The sequence below is a fragment of the Halichoeres trimaculatus genome, unplaced genomic scaffold (assembly GCF_033239565.1).
Source record: "Halichoeres trimaculatus isolate MK-OKI-2021-1 unplaced genomic scaffold, fHalTri1.1 fHalTri1_scaffold_1, whole genome shotgun sequence".
NCBI lineage: Eukaryota > Metazoa > Chordata > Actinopteri > Labriformes > Labridae > Halichoeres > Halichoeres trimaculatus.
In genome coordinates, this window is record NW_027437179.1 from 15,392,625 (window position 1) to 15,414,801 (window position 22,177).

Sequence of the window (22,177 nt, forward strand, 5' to 3'; positions counted from 1 at the left end):
GTGTAGTGTGTTGTTAGCATGTCTAGCTCATGTTATGCAAAATGGTTGTGTGTTGTGCCTGGTTTGAAGTGATCAGAGAATTGAGGTGCAGCGTCTCATTTTCAAGGGGGTCCTACTCCTAACACAAACACACATTAACGCATGTATGTGTAAATACACAAAAACAGCAAAACTTGACAGAAACATTTCAGAAATGAAAAGAAACTTCTCTCTTTCATCCTTAGTCTAACATGCCACCCTTCAGCACCCATGTGTTGAACAGTTTCTAGGTGAGGAACAAGGAAGGGTGTTACAAAGAGCAGCACTTAACCACACAATCTTTGAGTTATTTGTTATACAAGCAATCATAAAAACAGGAACAGCTCAGTTTTTAAAAAATGAATCAATTTCACCTAAAACAGTGAAAGAGGTAATGATCTCCAGAAATTTGGGTAGATTATTTCAATCGATTGGAGCTTTGCATTTAAATGATCTCCAACAAATTTCTGGGGTTCATTAAGTAGGATGTTGTTTATGTCTGAACCAGGAGCCATTGTAGTCATGGTATACAGGGTTGGTAATGAGCCCAATAGTTTGTGTGTATGCACACTCCGGCCACCCCTACGTATGACACTGCTCTCATTGTTACACCCCATTCTGAAAGTCTGGACACACCCCTGCACAGAGGCACATAGTAACAGAGGTATGAAAGCTGACAGGCTTTCGGGTTTGTTCAACAAAAGCTGGGGGAAAACTCCTCTGCTGATTTTCAAAGAATGAAGGGAAAGTTAGACAAACTGCAACTTGTGTCTCAAAAAGAGCAGAAAGGTTACTCCTGTAGGAGCGTGAGGAGGGTTAAAGATCAGCTGGTGCAGTATGCGCCACTGTTTCCCAGCGCCAATGAGCATGACAGTCCCCACAAACTGATCAGGATGAAGTTTAGAGTAAATATGACCCACACACAGTGACAGAGGGAACTTCTGCTCGTGCTGACTTTGTATACGGATACAAATGCAATGCAGTGAGGGAAACAAAAGTTCACTCCGCAACTTGCGGGATATTTATGATGTGACATGTGCATTGTTACAGCCTATAAAGCATAAAGCCAGATGAAAACACGTATCTATAAACACTGATTAATGATCAAAGTAAGCTTAGAATCAACCTTTCCTGTAACTGTGTGTCTTATGTGTTAAGTCCTGCTCGAGTTCTGTCTCTTGTTGGTTTTGACCACAGTATTATCCATCCACGAGTTTGAGTTTTAGTCTAGGCAATTTTGTTTGCATATACAAGAGCCCTGAACAGTTTAATTCACATTTGAAATATCTAGAAAAAAAGTTCGAATGATTGTGGCGATGCACCCTGGTGTACACCTAAATCCGTGGGGTCCAGTTTGTTTTTTTAAGTGTCCACATTATCTTCCAATTTTTAAGTTAAAGCCAATTAAATGATTCACTCACAAATCATACACTAAAATGAAATCATATTCTTTCCTTTACTTGAAATAAAGCACATTTAATTATGATAATAGCTTTTATTTTTTATTTTTTCTATTTAAGCTCTATCATATTTAGCGTTTATTCATACATGTTTGTGCAGAAATTGGAGTCAAATATCTTATATTCCTGTTGAAGATACTTGGTGAATAAAGGCCTTTCTATTCTATTCTGTAAATAAAACTACACAATGTAGCAAAAAAGCTATAAACTCTGTCAGAAAAATAACAAACAAGTGGCTTTTAAGAGAGCTCTGGCCAAGTCCACAGTCTAACATATTTAAACACATGGCAGAGAGATCTGACATTGAAACTACTAAACAAACACTAATGCAGTTTACATAAATTGTTAAACATTTCATTTCTCTATGAGAATTTAACATTTAAAGGAAACCTGAGTTGATGGAAAATGGGATTTATTTGAAGAATTTTACTTCATTAATATATACTTTCAACAGATTTTCTTCAACACACAGGTTTGTAAGTTTTTGACAAAGTAGTGCAGATAAACTGTGACATAATGAGTGACTGAGATTGTCCCGGCCATCACCTGGGACTTTAGGCCTGCAAAGTTCCTGTAGAGGGACTGTTTGAGGTTTTCACTCCAATGTAGATTAGATATTACCCCTTTATGGAATATTTTTCATGCTTCAGTCTTGTAGTCACTCAGTCAACATGACCGTGCAGTCCCTCATGATAGGTGTTTTTAAGAGATCAGATTATTTCAAGCCTCGTGCCATCATTACAGGAGCAGGTGTGAGTTTATATATGGACACTTCATCCAACGGATGATTCATAACACACGGGCTGGACTGTGTGCTGTAGTGTGAGTGTCATGTAAGCTGTCACAAAAGTATGTTTGTGGTCATGACCTGTGACCGTAAGGAAGTGGAGGAGCAGGTTTCTCCTTTCTGTTTGTGAAAATGAGTGGTCACAGGAATCATGGTCACAGGAATTATGGGTGTGACCTCAGAGGAACAATATCTCACATGTCTCCGGTGACTAATATCACAGGATGAGACCTATCCCACTCAGAGCTATTTAGAGGTTGTAGGGGATTTTGTGTACAAGAAATTCAGTTAAGATGTTGCTTTGTTATTGCTGTGTTTACTTGAGGTCTTCACGCGCTTAGAGCTACTCCCAGAGTTCCTGGGTAGCTGGAATGATGAGATGGCACGTCTTTAAATATTTCCTCATCTTTTTTGAGAGCTTTTTTTTCGTTCAGTCCTGGGTTCTTGGGTGTGAATATGCAGCGGCTTTTTGCCAGAACTACTGAGCAAACAACACCTTTTACATCAAAATTGATTATGTTTTAAGAAATGTAAGCTCTCGAGCACTGGGGAGGGAAAATGTGGCAACAGTTGCTCACAACTGTGTGAAATACAAAGGAAGTAAACAATGATGTTAGTTGGAGAAATGGAGTAACTGTTGGAAAGGGTCTTTCCAGAGTTGCCAGGGAGCGACACACACTGTAATGTGTTGTGTCTGTCTTTTTTTTTTTTTAACTCCTTTCCTCACTCCTGTTTTTGTCTTGGTACTGTAATCATGGAAATCCCCAACTTCCACAATAGCAGTGCTGTTCTCACAGACCAAGGCTTTGTCCCGGCTACTCCTCCCATATGCATCCTAAGAATTTACACATACTCCCTCACCCCCGCAGCACATGCTGTTTGCTACTCATTCATGCACACACTCCCATTTTTCAACAGTATACAGTGCCTTGACTTGGCTAGCAGCATGTGTGTGTACAAGATTCAGAAGGAGACAGGCGGGCTGAAACCCCAACTTCCTCTCAGCGGCAGCAAGATAAACTGCCATGATAGCTGTTATGTAACCCCAGTATTTAGCCTGCTGCTGCTCTCCAGCCCACACTACACCTCCCTCCTTGCAGCTGTCAGTTTCACTGCTGTTAGACAAACCCCATCACGCACCCAGTTGTTGCTTGCCCAGTTTGAAGGACTGTGCGTGTGTGGTTTTCCCTGTGAGGCCGTGTATAAAGGAATGGTAATGAGAGAGCCGGATGAAGCTGGTGTTATAAGGGGTTGTCTCACTCCTCCAGAAATAGAAACCTAATGAAATGTGAGCCAGAGGAAAACGAGACATGAGCAGAACCGACACCCTTGTTGTCGGACCAGATTATGTCATTCCTTGTGTGTGTTTGTGTGAACTTCACATGCATGTGAATGTCTTTGTTGGGCAGAGCGTAAGGGGTCGATGAGGTCAACTGGAGATGATGTCTCTGTCTTATTCTGGTGATGTAATATGGTTTGCTGAGGATGGTGCTGAGCAGTGAGCACGTAACCCATAACATGTAGTCAGGGTTATGTAAGAGACTGTTTCTTTGCCAGTGCGGTGGTCCTCGAGTGCAGTGTTGCTGGAATGTGTATTTTAAGCTTACACCCTATCTGTGTTTGTCAAAGCCCACCTCTGTTAAACTGACCACTTGTAGATAGTTAAGCTGCAAAATACTTGATCACAGTTTCCTTTTCCTTTTATTATTATTATTTTTTTTTTTTAACAAGTCCCTTCTGATTCTTTTGGAAAGATATAGTTTTGTCCATTCACTTTCACTTTCACAGCCATGCTTTTTCCTTCAACACTTTCTGGTCTCCTGAAACTTTGCCAGTGTGCAACTCATCCAGCTGCCACTCCCATCACTAACTCTGCCAAACTGCCTCAGATGGACTCTACTTGTCCTGATTTATCCTTCCGCCTGTTCTCAAGCAGCTTCAGTCAGAAGACGCTGGGCTGTTTTTTTCTCCATCAACAGGGGGCACTGCAGGCATTCTCCAGCAACAGACAACACTGTCCCAGTTTCCTTAACTAAATGCTGCACGATTCTTGGGCTCCGGCCAGCTCTCAGGAAGCAGTTGCATAAGAGCAAGCAATTTCTCTTCTTCAACATTTTCCTGGTATTATAAACCCACACTGATGTGTGACCTTAAGGGGTAATCGACGATAAAAGCTCAGCAAGGATCTCTTCCAAGAGACAGTAGCAGTGCTGCAACGTGATCCTGGCCAGACGGGTCAGACACTCAGACTGTGTAAAAGTTAGGCCATTATTTTAGCTGCTTATGAATAATTAGAGGTCTACTGAGTCCCAACGGCCTTGTTGTCTTTAATTACATGCAGTCAGTTTTATCTGAGTAAGGTAGGGTAAAGAAATGCATGGCTGTTTAGGGAAATAAGTTAAGGCTCTTAATTATAATGCGGCAAAAAGATGAGTGGTCCAACGCCTGGCAGCAGGTGCCAAATCTCTGTAGCAATAAAAAGAATTTCCGTCTTTAAGGAAAAAATGATCTGACTCAGGTGTCCCTATGCCCTGGTGAAAACGACAGTTATTTTTTACCTTTTGATGGATGTTTTTATTTGCCAGTCAAAGATAACACCTTTTGTAAAAATATAACACATTTACTATGGAGTTGCATAAGTGATGCATCACCGTTTTTCTGTGGAAAGCAATTTGTTGACGTAGAAGGGGGCTCGAGGGAGGGAAATTCCTGTGTAGTTGCACAATTAATCAGCACAAACCACCGTGACTTAGTTACTGAGGGAGAGGAATGTCTACATGTAAGGTTGCATGTTTTCATAAGATGCTTTTCAGACTGCTTTTAAAGTTTTTAAAATATGTTAGAGAGTGTAAATGTGTAAAAAGTGTGTCTGGGAATATTCTCAGTCATCCAGGTCCTGGTAAATCAAAGCTTGATCACAAAAAGGCAACAATACTTAGAAATCTTGAAATTCTTCAAGATGCTTTTCTTCTCTTCCAAGCGGTTTCTTCTGATGATTTTCGCTCCATCCACGCTTTTTGTGCAGAACTGAAGTTGCTTATCAGAGGAGTTGTGTAAAAAGTAAAGCTTTGTTGGTTAGAATGAGTTTGGAATTGTCCAATTTAGTCCAATTTTGGCCCATGGTCCTTTGTAAAATTTTTCGGTCTCCCTACTCAGTTTATTCTATCCACTGTCCCATCCTCATACTATAGACATGAAAATCCCAAATATGCCCTTAGGTTGGCATTTGTTCTTTCTGTTTTAAAAAACAGAAAATGTGTTCAAATAATTTTTAGTGAAACATATTTAAAAATAAATCTCATTATTGCTAGCATCGTAAATCATTTAAGGTCCCATATTGTGCAAAAATCACTTTATTAAGTCTTTTAGTGAAATTTGTGGGTCTTTGGCTTTCCTCCCAGCCCAAAAAAAAACTGATATTTAATGACAAACCTGTACTTAGTAGTGCTTGTGGATGTAAAATTCTGACCTAAAACGAGCTGTTTGGATTTTGGGGATTTGCTGACATCAGCGATTCCCTTTTTTGACCAATCAGGAGCGAGTCTGACCTGATTGGTCCACCAGAGCAGATACCCCCGAACCCTCTCCCCGCCCACTCCCCATGCCAAAGAATGCCGAAGTTAAAGAGCCATCACTGCTTTGTTTTTTTGGCTGTAAACAGCCACATAGTTCCATGCACAAGCTTCCCATCTCGGAAGAAGACAAGACTAATGATAATAAATCAGAATTTTTCAAATTTGTTTCTTTTCTGTGAAGCGTCTTTGAGTATCTTTAAATAGCGCTATATAAATCAGATTAGATTATTATTATTATTATTTAGACTAAGTGGCTGGAGTTCATTTATCAAGGAAATGTGCCAGATATGCTCAGTAAAACTGTGCATGTGTGTGCTAGTCACTTCACGACTGACTGCTTTTCCAACTTTGGACAGTACATCAGAGGGCTAGTGAATAGACTGGTCCTGAATCCAGGCGCGTTACCAACCATCTGCTTACTGTAGCTGCGGCTAGCCTGTTGTTGTAGCCTGTAATGTTACGGTAAACGAGCTTCACTGTTTTCTAAACTTTGTGCACTTGGAGCTCGTGGCGTTGCTCTCAGTGGCGCAGAAGAGTGGGGCGGTATCAGCGGTGGCTCATTTACATATGAAGGTCACGCCCACTAAATCAGAGGGTTCTGAACAGAGGGGCTATGAGAGCCTGGAAACAATGCTGCTGTGCTTGATTTATTGGCTTTTTGGACCAAAATATGTTACTACCATTTCATGAAGACATCAATGATCCACATTAAACTGCAGAAAATGAGCAGAAAATGGGACCTTTGAATATAATCTAATTTGATCAACAGCCATTGTGCTACTTCTTCTTCTAATGTCACTCTTACTGTGACTGCTGCTCCAACCAGTGCCAGTACTTCAACTTAACCCTGCTTCTGTGCAAATGATGGTCCCACCACCATTTGCAACCACAACCCAAAAAGTTGAATGTACAAACTTTTCCTTTTTCTGTCAAATCCTTTGTTTATGATTTGATTTCTGAAGCTCAGTATTGTTTTTTTTTTTTTTTTTTGACAATCTGTACAATCAGTCAAATATCTGTTGGCTTCAAATGTGGGCACAAATTTTTGCCTTTATGGGCTTTAGGCTTTACTGTTACATCAGGGCAACAAGGCAGCAAACTTTCCAGGAGGCAACAGAAAAATATGTCATGTTAGCCAAAGGTTTACAGCCTGATGATGTAGAGCATATTTTCGTGGAAGTAGTTTTTGCTGACACTGGTTATCAATCATTCAGCCTCTATGTAATATCATAAAATCACATTACATACTAAAAGCTAATCAGATGACACAGAAGTAACACAGTGTTATGGATTGTTCATCATCATGCTCTCAAAGCTTAATGTCTCTGTCTGCCTCTGCCTCTTTAAGTTCTGTAGGTTAATAGTGTGCTGTTGTGCATGTGACCTACATTCTTCATGCACAAACAAACGCATCAGCGCAAATCAGTAGTGAGGAATGTGAGGTGTCCTTGGTTGTACTTTTGGTGAGGGTGCTGCTCTTAAGAGGCAGAAGCAACATAACTAATCGAACATCTTCAGACTTTGACTAACATCATGCTCTTATTTCCAATCAGCTGGCACCTCCACCTGAACCTGAAGTCCCTGTCGAGGTGTGTTAAAGACCCATATTACCGTGCCGCCTACTCATATGGGTCACCGCTGATCAAAGTTCACCTGTCATACACTAACTTCACCCCATTACACTTCTTTACAGGGTTGAGCATTTTTTGTCTATATAGATGAGTCACAACCCATCTATGTTATACTTCCTACTTTAAACAGTATTTGCGATCTTTGTAGATCTTTGATAATCTTGTAAATAAGCTGTTGTATTTGCACCTTCGTCCTGCTTATTTTTCGAGCAAACTCCAACTTCCTGACCCTCTTTTAGTGGGAAAAGGGGATGGAAGGTTGTCGTTGTCGGGGTTGAAGTGTTTTTCCACGCCAGATTGGTGCTTGCAGTGTGTGTGTCAGTAGCTCACGGCTACATTATATGTTATGTAACCTGGACAGAGCTCTTATTTTTTCTCATGGCTTGCGTTACTCCCCCTCCAGCAGCTTTTCATTCTCTTATGTAAATAATTTCTGCTTCTTGCAACTGTGAGTGTAAAGAGGGAGCCACCACATACCCAGGACGAGAGCATTTGATGTTCCCTGTGCTGTGTCATATCCGTCCTTGGAGTTTTTATAAGTTTAAACCAACACCGTGACAAGAGTTTCCTGCCTTTTTTAAACTAAAGCCTCATTCTGAATAAATATGTAGATATAAGATGCTTGAAGATTATTCTATTCTTTTTGCATGAAGCCTTGCATGTCTGAGTGAACCTCACTTGTTCCCTGACACAACCACTTCCCTTTTAACTGCACGATCTAATCTGCACCTGGTTTTCTGCATGCTTATAAAATAACTAATTTGCACTGTACTAGCCCTGTTTTGTTTTCTAATTTCTTTTCCAATTTTCCTTTCCAACTTTTTTTGTGTTATTTTTTATTGCTTTCTGCTTACTTACCTCACCTTTAAGGAGCTTGATCCCAACCAGCCACAGAAGCAACTGGAGGATCAGAGGAGGGTAGGTACTGAGTTTGGTTCGCTGTGGTCTCGTCCAGGCCAACGTCTTATCGATGCCCTCTCAGTCACTCTGCTTTCACAGCATGGCACTCACTTTCCTTACTGTCACTTTAACCATCAGTAACATGTGAGGCATGTCAAACGACAGACCTATACTTTGGTTTTCACTCTTCTTTGACCTCATGTGATGTTAGACCCAAAAAGGACCATTTACAGGACTTTTTAGCTGTGAATTACACCAAGCCAATGTCATTAAATTTACACTCAAGACTGCACATTATTGCCTATGTATATCATTGTGGGGTGTATGAACAACTGAAGTTATTCCAAGGAGATTACAAAAATAAAATTTCACAAAGGATACAGTTGAGTACACTCCACAGGTTTTTCCCAAAGAAGCTTAATTCACTCAGGTGACCTCGCTAACATCTCCTCTCACTAACAGGGTGAAGCGCTGCGGCAGATATTGGTCAATAGATACTATGGGAACATCAAACCTGGCCAGAGAAGAGAAAGCCTCACCCCCTTCAGCAATGGGCCACTTACTCCTGGAGCTCAGGGAAAATCCCCTACAGGTATGTGTGTTACTCATAGACTGTAAAAAAAATAGACGCCATCTTGCTCGGCTCAAAGTGAGGTCTCCACAAAAACTGCTCCCCCTGGTGACTGGCAGCAGTATAGGTGAAAAAATCTGGCTTTCCAGTCATTCCAGATGGGCTGTGGTCAAACTTAAAAGAATTAGTACTCCTCGCAGAAATGTTTCTTACGTCCGATTGTTGTGGTGATTTGAAGATATCATTTGGCTGTCTTGCATTCGAGTCCTCTTTTTTCTGAAAAGTTTTGTTTTTTGGTAGTTATACGAGGTTAAAAACGAGGCTTTACGTAATGTTTAATGATGATTGACAGCTGCCGTTCTCGTGTATTTTTTTGGGGGAATGTAAAATATGTCAGGAGGTAGAGTCGAAAAGTGATTAGACTACCAAAAGAAAAATAATAATATTTTTTATGTCACCCAGCACCACTCAGGTTCTCCCAGAATCCCTTATCGTCTCTACTGCGCAGACTCTGGCTGCAATTGCTGCCAATGGCTGCGCCTGTGACGGCGGTATTTTGGCTTCAAAACTGTACAATGATTAATGGCGGAGCCACGCTGTCCACTCTATAAACAGTCTATGGTGTTACTAAACAGTATCAGAGTTCAGATTGTGAAACACAACGTTTATTGCAGATGGGGAAATATTAGTTTGATGTTGCTATTCAAATTAGTCGCTAAACAAAAAAAATCACAAAAGATCAACTTCTTTTATTGTTATGTAGATTCTTAAAGAATAATGTCCATAAAGTCTGAAAGGGAGTTGAGGTTAAAGATATTTTCTCAGAATTGCCAGTGTTTAATTTGCTTATAGAAAAACTTATTAAAATTTGAACATAATTGGATTTCTGAAAGTCAGATGATTTTTGACCCAGTTTTATAGCTGTTGACTTTTTATAAACACAGAAATGAAATGGAAAGCATGACAACCTTTCTAAGTAATGATTTGATCAGTCAATAACAGCTAAATCAACACACGGAGCTTAATTTAGATTTCAAAATTAACATTATCAGTGTTAGCTGATAGCAGATAAATCTATCACGGTAAACACGTGAATTCTTTTTGTTGAGGTTAAACTGAGACTTTTAGTGCGTTGGTTTCACAAAAACGCCCTTAGATAAGGTTGTGGATATGTTTTGAGACTTGTCTTTCCTCTTTCATCTTCATCTCAGTGAAGAAGCACATTTCCATAGGTGATAAAGTTCACTCTAAAGCCTCGGTCTGTGTTTCTAATCACAGCTATGACTCATCCTTCATCTCTTATTCTGTAGGGAGAGGAAAAATATGATCTTATTCACAGCCATGGCCTTGTACTTACTGAAGGCCACTCGGACTTCTGCTCTGTTACTGAGCACACTGCTGGCCGTGCTGTTGCCAGGCAACCAGAGAGCCAAGCTTCGTCTAGAATGGGATGTGTTGTTGATTCAGTGGCTCGCCCGGCCAGAGATGGCTCTGATGGGCGCTGTTATCTCAGCCTGACTCGTCATAGTAGCCCAGAGCAACAGCAGGAATTGAATCACCTCCGTAAACACAGACGTGTTGAATGCTCTGAGGCTGAAGAGGTGGAAGAGAGTCCTGTGGCTTATTAAATGTGTCACTAACTCTTTTATCTGACTCCAACATCTTGTTTTGTCTGTTTTTCTGGTGAAGACTTTTTGTGTGATGATAATACAGAACATACAGGAGAAAAACAAGGAGCCTCATCCAGGAGAACCCATAAAGCAAATATTAAACCCTTCCCTGTTTTATTGCTCTCAATCACAGTTTTTAATTTGGTTTAGACTTTTCTAATAGCATTTTCAAACAGATACCATGAAGTAAAACTGAAATAAGTTTATAGGTTAAAAAATCCCCATGTCTAACCCAGCCTGTTAAACTTTAAATATTTGATTGAAGTGTCTTTCTGATCCAATATACCTGTTCTTTTATCTTTAGGACCTGAATAACTGAGACACACAACTGTTTGTGTCATACTCCAGAAGTTGGACTGTCAGGATATGTTCCTAAGGCTGAATTTCTGTGTCTATAATTAGTTAATCAACAATATTTTCTTGCTATAAACAGCAACAGAAATCTCTTGGTATGCAGGATGTTGTGTTATGTAACCTGTATTAGCTCATAAAACACCAATTTCATTGTAAATAAACAAAAATCAATAATTTGTGTGATCACAGTGGTCAGCTCCGGGGTAGGAGGTCGAGGAGAGCTGAGTTTGGCAGAAGTCCAGTGCCACTTGGACAAAGAAGGAGCTTCAGATCTGGTTATTGACCTCATCATGAATGCTACCAGCGACCGGATCTTCCAGGAGAGCATACTGCTGGCTATTGCATTGCTGGAGGGTGGAAACACAGTCATACAGGTACCTTGGGGTGACTGAGTTCAGGCATGGTACAATGAGTGCAGATGGGGCTGGGTGTGACGTATGAATAAGGCATAAATCACACACACATAAACACATACACACATACATGCACACACACCCTGTGGTTAAAGGCACTTGTGAAAATGTTTCCTTAAAGAATCATGTAAATAGAAGCATACATCTATAGGGTTCAAAGTAGTGATGTTAACAGTTCATGTAAGTTTCCTATCAGTGCTGCCACAGGAAAAAGTGAACAGTAAATTTTACGTTTCAGAATCGGACCATACGAGACGAGAAGAAAACATGTTTACCGGTGACTTGAGTGATTTACTGGAAAGAGTCTCCAGTTTGACGTGAAAGCTAACTGGCATGATTGAACTTTCTGACATCTTGGGTAGTAAAGAAAGTAAAGAATGTTTCAAATATATTGGCACAGGAGAAAGGGAGGATAGGTCAAAGCTATGGATCCAAACGTGTCATCACCTCCTATATCCAGACAGAAGGTTGCTAGGGCAACTCTTCTCAAACCTCCCAGGAAGAAGGTTGAGAAGGGACATAACAGCTACGTTATTCCACTTTTGCAGTGTGATATGTTTGTTTGTGTGCTTTATCATGCATAAGCATGCTTGTGTTGCTGTTTGTATCTGCAACAATATGAAGATGCTTGGAGTGGGTCTCTGAATTCCACTTTGGAGGTTTGTGTATGGCTGCTCCTGTGTGCTGTCTTGCGTAAACAGATGCGTTGCATAACAGGCTCTTATTTGCATAGTGCTGTTATAACGTGTGAAATCTGAGGGATGCAGATTCCTAAAGCTTGATATTGAAACACTTCTGTATTTACAACTAGATTATTGATTGGGTGTTTTATTTTCAGAAATAAAGCATGAGGGTTATATGTGACGCTAACTCAGGAGGGTCAAGGTTCCTCTCTGATAAACAAAGACAAGCACAAAAAAGTGTGAGGATGCAGTTTTATATGGTGCAAATCATACGTTTTCAAATGATTTGTTCATCCTCTGTTGTAGGACACTTCTACTCCTTTCCTGCTTCTGCCACAGAGTCATTTGTTAGAAAATAACCTCTGTGCTTTAGTTTTACATGGAAAGATCTTTTGAATTGAAAAAAGGTGTGGATTTATTATTTTCCTCACTCATCTAGAGCCGTCTGAGACTTTATGAAGTGATGTGATGTTTTTTGTATCATACATATAGATAGATAGATAGATAGATAGATAGATAGATAGATAGATAGATAGATAGATAGATAGATAGATAGATAGATAGATAGATAGATAGATAGATAGATAGATTTCCCTCATCCATTTCTGGGCTACATTCATTTTCTCATATGATTGAACTTTTGCCCCAGCAAGGCCTGACCTCCCAGAGTGTACACAAAGACACTCACATGACTCCCGTTACATAAACTGCTTCTGCTTTTCTTCCTGGGTGAATATTACCCTGAGCCATGGGCCTCCTGACATTCCAGCCGGACTCTTAACTGGGTCATATTTTGCTCCTGAAAAAAAAAGGGGGGCCATAAAAGACACAGCCTCTCATGTGCTTCCCAGCAGATTCACAGAATTTCAGTCACTCTGCCGTGACTACCTGACTCCTTCCAAACAGACCAGCTCAGCTGATTTGTGGACTTTGCTTTTATTTAATTTTCCTCTGTGACCTTAAAGATGTTATGAGGGAGTTCAAGGTCTGCTGTTTACGTTGCATAATCCTTTGTATGCTAAGTCTTATTGGCATAAAGAACACAGGATTTGTAGCTTTACTTATTCAACATGGTGTTTTTATGATCTTTTATAGAAAATTAAGACGATCCATTTCTTGGCCCAGACCAGGAAGAAAGAGACCTATAAAGAAGCTTCTTGTTTCAGAATTATAGTTTGATGTTTATTCCTCTGAGGCCTGGTGCAGGGACAAGCAAGCTCTGTTGAAAGATCAGGCATGATCTGCAGTGAATTCACAACTTATCAGCAGATGCACCACATTTCTCTGTCTTATATAACGATGCTGTCTGGCCCCCTTTATGGACAGAAGAGTTCCTGTTGTCTAAATGAAAAGCAGGACAAAAACATGCCCATAGACTTTTCCGAGCAGCCTGTTTGTTTTCGAGGTAATTCAGGGCCGTAGCCTTGCCAACAACATTTCTTAGAAAAACAAGTATAAGGTAGTTTTAAGAGCTGCAAGTGGCTCCAGGGTGAAGTCAGCTCAGCTCACTATCTGTGCTAAAAGGACTTGATATGACAGTGTCAAAGGACATGTAAGCGTTTTTGTTGAGACAAAAAGAAATGAGTTAGGAATCTGTCCTTCTGCCTTTTCCTTCTCAAAGATTTGTAGCATCTGCTTGCCAAAGTTTGATGTTACCTTGTGTTTGCTAGGTAGAGAATATGGAAGAATCACCAACTAAGATGCAGAATTCAACCACCTCGTTTATTATTTTAATAAAGGTTAAGTTGTAACCTCCTTGGTTGTGGGACAGCACCCATGTAGGCCCCAAAAATGTTGTTTAGGGAGTTTTAATTGGCTGTGAAATCAAATTACAAGATGTGCCCACAAATTTGAAAAAAGAACATTGAATAAATGCAATTACTGGGGATTCTTGTTGTTATTGGTAGGACATGTAACAAAGAGTCATGGCCAGGAGTCAAATCAGCAAAATCTGCAGACTTCAGCCACTTTACATGGGATGCACCCCTAGACGCCCCATAAGGAATGTTCTTTAGGGATAGACCGATTATCGGCCAGGCCGATTATTGGGGCCGATATATGGTATTTTGAGGCTTATGGGTATCAGCCTTTTTTTATCTGACGGCCGATAAGACATGAATTTAAAACTGCGTTGTTGTGGCTCTGATGCAGCCGCCCCACTGTCTGCAGCCACTACTCAGTCACCAGCACTGTCCCACCAACAGTACCATCTGATTGGTTACAAGCAGAGCCATGGCTTGGGTAACAGCCAATCAGCAGTGCAGTTATTGCATTTATTGCAGTAACATTGAAACTTTGGAAAACTTTATTAACTGTAGAAAACTTAAGCTTTTTTTTTTCAAGTTATATTTTAACTTTATAAAACATGCTTCTAAGCCTGAGAGCTGTTTGATAAACTCATGCATAAAGTGATACTCCGGGATGGAACAAGTTGGGTCCTATCACAAGGTTTAGGGCAGAAATTACCCCTACAGCAGTGTTTTTGTGCAGCAGAAGCCCAGAGCGCTCGCACCAAACACCCCCTCCCTTAAGGCTCTAGTTCCCATCGTGTTGTAAAACGGTGCTACATCCACTGCAGAGCCACAGCTGGCTACGAGGAGCTCGCTGCTCGCCGCTTAGTGTATCAGTCCGCGCGTGCGGCGTGTCAGATATAAACAAAGCAGGTAGCCTGCCAGGACGAAGAGACACGATGAGAACTAGAGCCTTATTTAGCGGTGTTTCTGTGTGAAAGTAACGCACTGAAAATTCTCTAAACAAAGCGTGAATGCAGACTTATATCAGATTTTTTCGGTGGGAGTCCGTTTAATTGTGTTTTTGGTCAAGTAAAATATGGCCCTGTCTGAGTGCAGAGGAAACTGGCAGAGGAGCAGGGAGGGGGTCTTTGGTGCGTGCACTCTGGGCTTCTGCTGCACAAAAACACTGCTGTAGGGGTAATTTCTGCCCTAAACCTTGTGATAGGACCCAACTTGTTCCACTTTAATATCTGTGACATGCTCGCCATTTTTAGTCCTTCCAGCAGTTGCAAGAAAAACACTCAAATAGATTTTGTCATTTGAATAAACATAAAAACAAAGCCCAGTATAGTTTTCTTGACATACTCTAAATCTCCCATTCCCTCATGAGCTACATACTGATTGGCCAAACAACCAACTTTGCAGCTTTACACACTTGCAGTGTGATAGCATAAATCTGCACCCCTGCAGTTTTATCCATACACCCCATTAGCACATGCACAAACACACGGACACACTCCTGGATATACTTAGAGGCTAGAAAGTGCATTCCAAAAACAGCCCTGAGGGTGTTTGTATGTGTGTGTTATGTAAGAGAAGAAGTGTAGAAGCTCTGCTCCCTCCAGCCCACCATCCATCTTCTCATCACTTTCTACGTGACCTCAGATCGCTAACTGTCACAGGAGAAAACAGGTGCCACCACTCTTACTCAACGGGCTTGTCGTGGCACGCTGCTTCCCTCAGGCCCTCCTAAACATGATTTACTCCCTCCACTGCTGCTTAGCTCAGGTTCTCTTTACAGCCAGCTCTTGGAAGGCTTTAAAAAGCCTTTGCAAAGTGAGTTTCCAGGCATCAGTGTCATCAACATACCAGCTCTCCTCTTACTACAGATTGGTCTGAGGATTCTCTTTATAAAGCCCACTTCATATTCAGCACAGGTTGAATTGTCTTAATCCTCTTCAGCTAAAACTTCCAACGACTGCATCTGTCTTTACTTCCTTTTTGCACCACATACTTTTCAGATCTTTCTTTTCTGCTTGCTTGTTAGGAATCTTCACAGCTCGATGTTTGTTTTAACTTTGAACTTTCTGGATTCAGCTTCAGAGAGCAGATCTCTGCTGGTTCCACCAGTGGTTTGGTGAAGAGGGGTTTGACTCTCAGGCCCTCTAATAGGCACAGCGATAGTTTTGTCATTCGCTGAGGTGTCTGGCTGAAAAGGCGGGAGATGGGTAAAAAGAAGGAGAGAGCTGGTGGTGTAAACAGGCCTTACATAACCAGCTTGCGTTGATGCCAGGAGCCGGAGGGTGGGGGGCAGCTGCCAGGGAATGTAGGAAAAAGTAAAGGCATAGAATAATCAGACCCTGCTGTGTCACCAAGTTAAATCTGTAGAGAAAGGCGATGAATTACCGGTCAACCTAAACCTGCTGAACATGACTGACAGCTGCAGGATCAGCACAGCTCCCAGAGGGCTTAGTGCCTCTGTAGTCTGACATGTAGAGGGCTAAGCCGCCTCAGTGGGGGAAGCTGTGACTGATTGGCTGACTGACCATTTCATGTGAGAAGTGACTCAGCAATCAACACATAGATTTTGACATCACCATCCACTTTCTTTAAAACAGTCTATTTCTAATTTATTTTTCTTCATTTTGGAGAAAGCTTTTTTTTTTCACTTTGATTCAAAGACAAATTTTAGAGACAGTTATCAGTTTGCTGCTAGAGTACATATGGACCACTAGGGATGGTTTCTTTTCACATTTGAAACAATACGGTACCGATACCGATATGGTACAGCACCGAAAATTGGTAATTGTTGAGCACAGGTACCTGGCCATCGGTACTGGTACTCAACAGTACCAAGTTTTGGTATTTTTTGTGTTGATGTGGCAGAAAATATCAGTTTGTTTAATAATAAAACATATTTTTTTCATTTAAACATGTTTTTTCTTCAATATATAACCTTGTAATACTGTGTTCATGTCCAGCATAGAGAAACACCTACTCTTCCACTCCCTCACAGTCACAAGGATGCATTTCGGTACCTAAACATGGTACCTTTTGATTTTACGTGAATTGGTACCCGGTACTTTTGACAGAATTTGTTTGGTACCTATATTCGGTACCCATCCCTTTGGACCAGGACTTGTACCTTACCTGTTGACCAGAAACTTAACATTTAGTTACTTACCTGATTCAAGACTGAGATTTTTTTTAAAAAAAAGCCTAAAATTGGGACTAATTTATCTTTAAAAATATCTCTTCAAGTATTTTGGGACAAGGTTTATGGTTTTTTACATTTGTCGATAGCACTACTACAGAGACATCAAAAGCCTTATGATATTTGTTAAAACTGTCAGTACCTGACTTAAAAAATTGAACACATTTTCTGTAAAGTCGTTTTTGTAATATTAAAGTTGTAAAGCTCACTCAACACCAGCAGCCAGCTGCAACTCTGAAAAAAAATGAAATTGACAAACTCGGGATTGGAGCTGAACACAGAGAAATCAACAAAAATAAAATTTGAGTTTTTATCAGGAAGAGATTTTGTTTCTGGTTATTATTGTTAAACTTTTGATAAGAGCGCTGAACCAAGTTTATCAGTGTAGTCAGATAAAACAGGAGCCATTTGGAATCGACATTTTTTTTTGCTGCAACTGCGTCACTGAAGAAAGTTGAGTTTTATGGCAACAGTCACAAGTTTGGTTTATGATGGTAATTTTCTAAAGTTGCTTTCCTCAAGTCATTGCCTGTTTGGAGAAGCCAGCTTGCATAAGTCTTCTGGTTATTCTTAATCAGATCAGCATCAGTGAAAGGCCCTGTCTAGTCAACAACATGATGTTAACATCTGAAAAACAAGCAAGAAGTACTGTTGCATAAAACAGAGCAGGAAAACAACTTCGTTTTTTAAATGCGTGCAGTGTTCTGCCTCCCTCAGGGCCTGAGTCAGGTGACACTGCAAAGATTTTCATGGAATAGGTTTCTCATGTTCAAAATTTTCCAGGCGGATCACGTCACTTTAGCACCCTGCCTGCACAGGACTTGCATGTTAATTCTTTGTGTGCATGTCTTCCTCCTCGTTCAGAAACTTAACGGGAAGGAGTCTTATATAACATGGTTTCAAAACTGCCCCAGAATCGATGCGTGTGATAAGTCCCACTCACAGCAACACCCCTACCTTCCCTACCGATATTGGACCCTCCCCTCACACCACTCACTCGCTTCGTGCTGTTCTGGCACTGGAAAGTAGGACAGGGTTTTCCTCTCTTCCTCTCCCTCTCCTCAGTGCTCACCCTCTATGGACTGATGTAACAGTGTTAGAGCTGAGGCGCTGTGCCTGCCCTCACTGTAACCACTCAGCTGATTACAGGACTTATGTAAGGAGGGATTGTCAGGAGGAAAATGGGACAGAACATATGAGCCTGTTGCAGAAAAACAACAGCTCCGTGCTTACAGGCCTTTCACACAAGCTAGCCCTTTGTGTAGCTAAGCTAGAAGTAGGTTGTCCTTCTCCCCTTGACTTAACAACATCTTGTCCTGCACGAAGCTTTATTACTGCAAATCTGAAAAGCTTGCAAAAGGAAAAATAAGTTATGGTACCTTCGACTCAGGTGACACCAATGCTGTAAATGGTTGTTTCCAGCCATGTGTTTTACCTGCATTTATCAATGTGCTGTTTCACACACCTTTTTTTTGCATGCAATCTGAAGCAGTGCATGCCATGCTCTGTGCCGTGTCTTCTGCAGGGTGTGTGGTTGCGTGTGTATGTGTGAATGCATGCATGTCTAAGGCTACCAGAAGTTAGTTTTGGTTTGGCTGTTGCTAGCCTGTCGGTCTGTGCTAGCACGCAACACAGTCCTTCAGGTGTCAGAGCAGTGTTCTGCCCAGGGTGCAGAGAGCAGCTGGTGTAAAATCAGGTGAGCATGGTGAGGCCTAGCAGCATGTTTCCTGGCACGATGACGAGTCTTATGTAACCGTGTCTAACAGAACCTTTGGATCTTAGCGCTGTTAGGACAGCTCCAGGGAGACAATAAGAGAGTGAGGAAGGGAGGAGTAAGTTTTACCTTGATAAAGAAAGTCTAATGGTCCTGAAAATATGAAATAGTTTCTTTAAAAAAAAAAGAAATTTTAAAAGCAAATAACAGAAAGTCAGTCATCTTGAATTATCGTTTTTCCAAACATAAGGTATAGAAAGTGACCACAATGTTGTGACTTCACAAATGTTTATTATAAAGACAGAAAAGTAATGAGACTCGTTTGAATGTTCCTTGAAAGTTAATATGATACATCTGTTTTCCCTTTTCCTTCTTATCTTCCTGCAGCGATCGTTTTATCATCGTTTAACAGGGGACAACAAGTCTGAGAAATTCTTTAAGGTGTTTTATGAGCGCATGAAGCTGGCTCAGCAGGAGATCAAAGCCACTGTGACAGTTAATACAAGTGATCTTGGCAGCAAGAAGAAGGATGAGGAGCCACCAGACAAAGACACACCAGCATGCAAGAAAGGTCAGAGGTCAAGGATCGAAGTTGGGTCAACAGGTCATGAACATACGCCTTCACTGTGTTGTGTGAAACTGTCTGTATGCATACCTGTGCTGTATGTACAAGCAAAAAGGACCAAGTTTTATATTTGTAGAAATGTTCTTAAGGCATGGATTTTCTCCTGATTGTGTCCTGGATAGAGATAGTCCGATATGTTTTTTTCATGGCCGATACCAGTTTTTACACGTCAATAGGGCCAATAAATGATATTTGGAGCCTATATATATGAGCAATAAAAGTAGAAATATTGGTGTCAAATTTTTAAATAATACAAACTTCAACCCCAGGCTCAGCAGCTGTCCTATAAAGTTAGATGAAAACTTAGAAAAATAAAAAAAAACTCCTTAAAGTTTTCAGTAGGGAGTAAAGTTTTTTTTTTTTTTTAATGTCTCTGCATGTACAATTACACTTTCACTTAGCAGCAGCTTCTGTCCAAAGTGGCTTACAATATTGAGCAGCTGGGGGGAATGGTACCTTGCTGGAGGGCACCTCGACAGTGCTCACTGTAAAAAACTGAAATCTTATCAAGTGTTTTTGTCTGATTTTGAATAAAAAACTGTCTAATTATACTCAATATAGGCCACATTTGACCGATCAGTCCAGAAAAATGTATTGTTTCAAGTTATTTAAAGACAAAAATTAGGTCCTGTTTGTAACATGTAAAAAAAAATCAGCCAATGGAACAAGGAAAATTGGCACAAAAATTTGCTTGAAACTAAAATAATGTCTTAATGCAGGTAACTTTTCCCTTGTTCCATTGGCAGAGTTTTTTTTTTTCTTAACTTGTCACAAGCAATTCAGACCTCATTTTTGTCTTCAAATAACTTGAAACAAGACATTTTTTGGACTTATTAGGTGACTATGGCTTCTATTAAGTCAAAAAAAAACATTTTCTACTGAAAATAAGACAAAAGATTTCAGTTTCTTGGCAGCCAAATTCCCAGTCTTAGTCCATGCCGGGACTTGAACCAATAACCCTTCAACTTCAAACCCAAGCCCCTATGGACTGAGCTAATCCTGAACCAATCAGAGTGTACTGTGGATGGGAGCATGCTAGAGACAAAGTAGTGACTTCAGACAGAGACACAGCTGCATCTAAGCCAAAACATGACCGTTTTTAATTGATTTCTTATCCACTGCAGGTCTAAAAAAGGCAGATGCTGATATGCCTCAAAATGCCCAACATTGGCCCTGATAATCAGCCCAGCCGATAATCAGTCTGTCCTTTGTCCCGGTTAAGTCTTATTTTCCATGAGATGAATTTGATTTGGTGATATTTGTCACATTGTGTTGAATGTTTCATACATGTAGACAATGATAATATTGAGCATGTTTGTATTTGTCAAACACTGTTTTTGAGTTTTCTACCCAGTCATCACTTTGTCTAAATCTTCAATGTTCTCAGTTAAAGATGTCCCAGTGGTGGCAGTGGTGACGGAAGAGGTGAAGGAACAATTAGTGGAGGCCTCTGCCGTCACCAAGAAGGCCTTTACCACCTACCGCCGTGAGGTAGAAGCCGAAGAGCATCAAGCAGCTGCCGAAGGCTCCCCCGTCCCGACCGCTGACAAGAGCCAGGACGAAGGCGAGATGAGTGTGATCATAACCATCATGCAGCCCATACTGCGCCTCATGCAGCTGCTCTGCGAGAACCACAACAGAGATCTGCAGGTCAGCCATCACAGTGTCTCTGTGGGCTTTTGTTTTTCCTCAGCCCTCGGTTGCTGACATGTCATGATCTGTGCTCTGGATTTCTATCAACACACTGAGTTAGACAGAAACGAAACAGTAGAAAATAGGCACCACTTGCAGAACTTCCTGATGCAGCTCTTTCCATGTTTGATGTGTCTTGGTCTGGTTTCACTATGAGGAGTGTGTTGGTGTTTTGTAATGGCTGGCTCCAGCAGCTCAGACAGGAGACTTCCTTTTCTGCACTGATTCTGTTTACACCTCAAATGCAGCCAGACCTTCATTAAATGGTAGTTACCTCTCTGCTGAATCACTCTGTTCTGTCCAGCATTACCCAGCGTGGGTGCAATAAATCAATTTGCAGCCTGGGCAGCACGGCTGATCAATTCATTGAGATGTTGCTGCTTCTTACAGGGACATGGTGTGTTCTCTCACTGCTGTAAAATAAGGAGACAAAGTAAGAATGAGCCTGAAAAGATTTGACTTGAAGGTTTTTCACCACAGAGACAGGAAGTGGTGCCTTCTGGTACCAACTCCAGCCTCAACCTCTACAACTATGACCTCTATGTGGCAACCTGTAGTTTTCGAAACACAGTTCTGAAGCCTACACTCACCTTATGGAAAATGCTGAGTCAACCTGCTGAGAAGCAAAGAGGTGAAGGCTGTTTTCCGAACCACCTACTACCTTAATAGTGCCTACTATTTTGACCGAAATTCAGTTTATAGTAGGCAGTATGCGAAAATCTGCGGTATGCCAAAAATCCTCGGATGTCCCACTGATCCAGGAAAATTTCTCACTTTGCAAAGACCCGTCTACCTGGCATATTGTTTCCCACAATGCATGGCATTAACGTTGTTTGTCTATGCAGGTGCCAGGTTTCAGGGAATTACCGCCATTTACTGGAACGAGTCAGTATTACAACTACAATACAACAACACCAACGTTAGACGGTCCATGAGATACAAGTGAAGTGATGCGAAAGAAACATAAGTCAATCTTGTTACTTCCAGTTACAACAGAGGCCGTCAATTCCTTAAAGCCCATATAATCCAGTAATTCACTTTTTTAAACCATATGCGAATAATATGGAAGTAGTTTTTCGATTAGCTGTTGAAATAAAAACCCCTTCCACATTTTTTTTAACAAACAACAAAACTTTT

At 40.9% G+C, this 22,177-nt stretch overlaps 1 protein-coding gene across 6 annotated transcripts in view; it reads left to right on the forward strand.

The window, feature by feature from the left end:
* itpr1b (inositol 1,4,5-trisphosphate receptor, type 1b) overlaps window positions 1-22,177 on the forward strand; it is a 104,732-nt gene that overhangs the window by 44,804 nt on the left and 37,751 nt on the right. For 2 of the 6 annotated variants that reach the window (XM_074678750.1, XM_074678742.1), the window contains exons 41-46: window positions 7,394-7,429; window positions 8,342-8,389; window positions 8,834-8,963; window positions 11,156-11,340; window positions 19,111-19,294; window positions 20,736-20,998. In XM_074678750.1, coding sequence (XP_074534851.1) covers window positions 7,394-7,429; window positions 8,342-8,389; window positions 8,834-8,963; window positions 11,156-11,340; window positions 19,111-19,294; window positions 20,736-20,998 — 846 coding nt within the window. The remainder of the gene's footprint in view (window positions 1-7,393; window positions 7,430-8,341; window positions 8,390-8,833; window positions 8,964-11,155; window positions 11,341-19,110; window positions 19,295-20,735; window positions 20,999-22,177) is intronic. The other 4 variants (XM_074678758.1, XM_074678764.1, XM_074678780.1 and 1 more) reach the window with 2 other exon arrangements.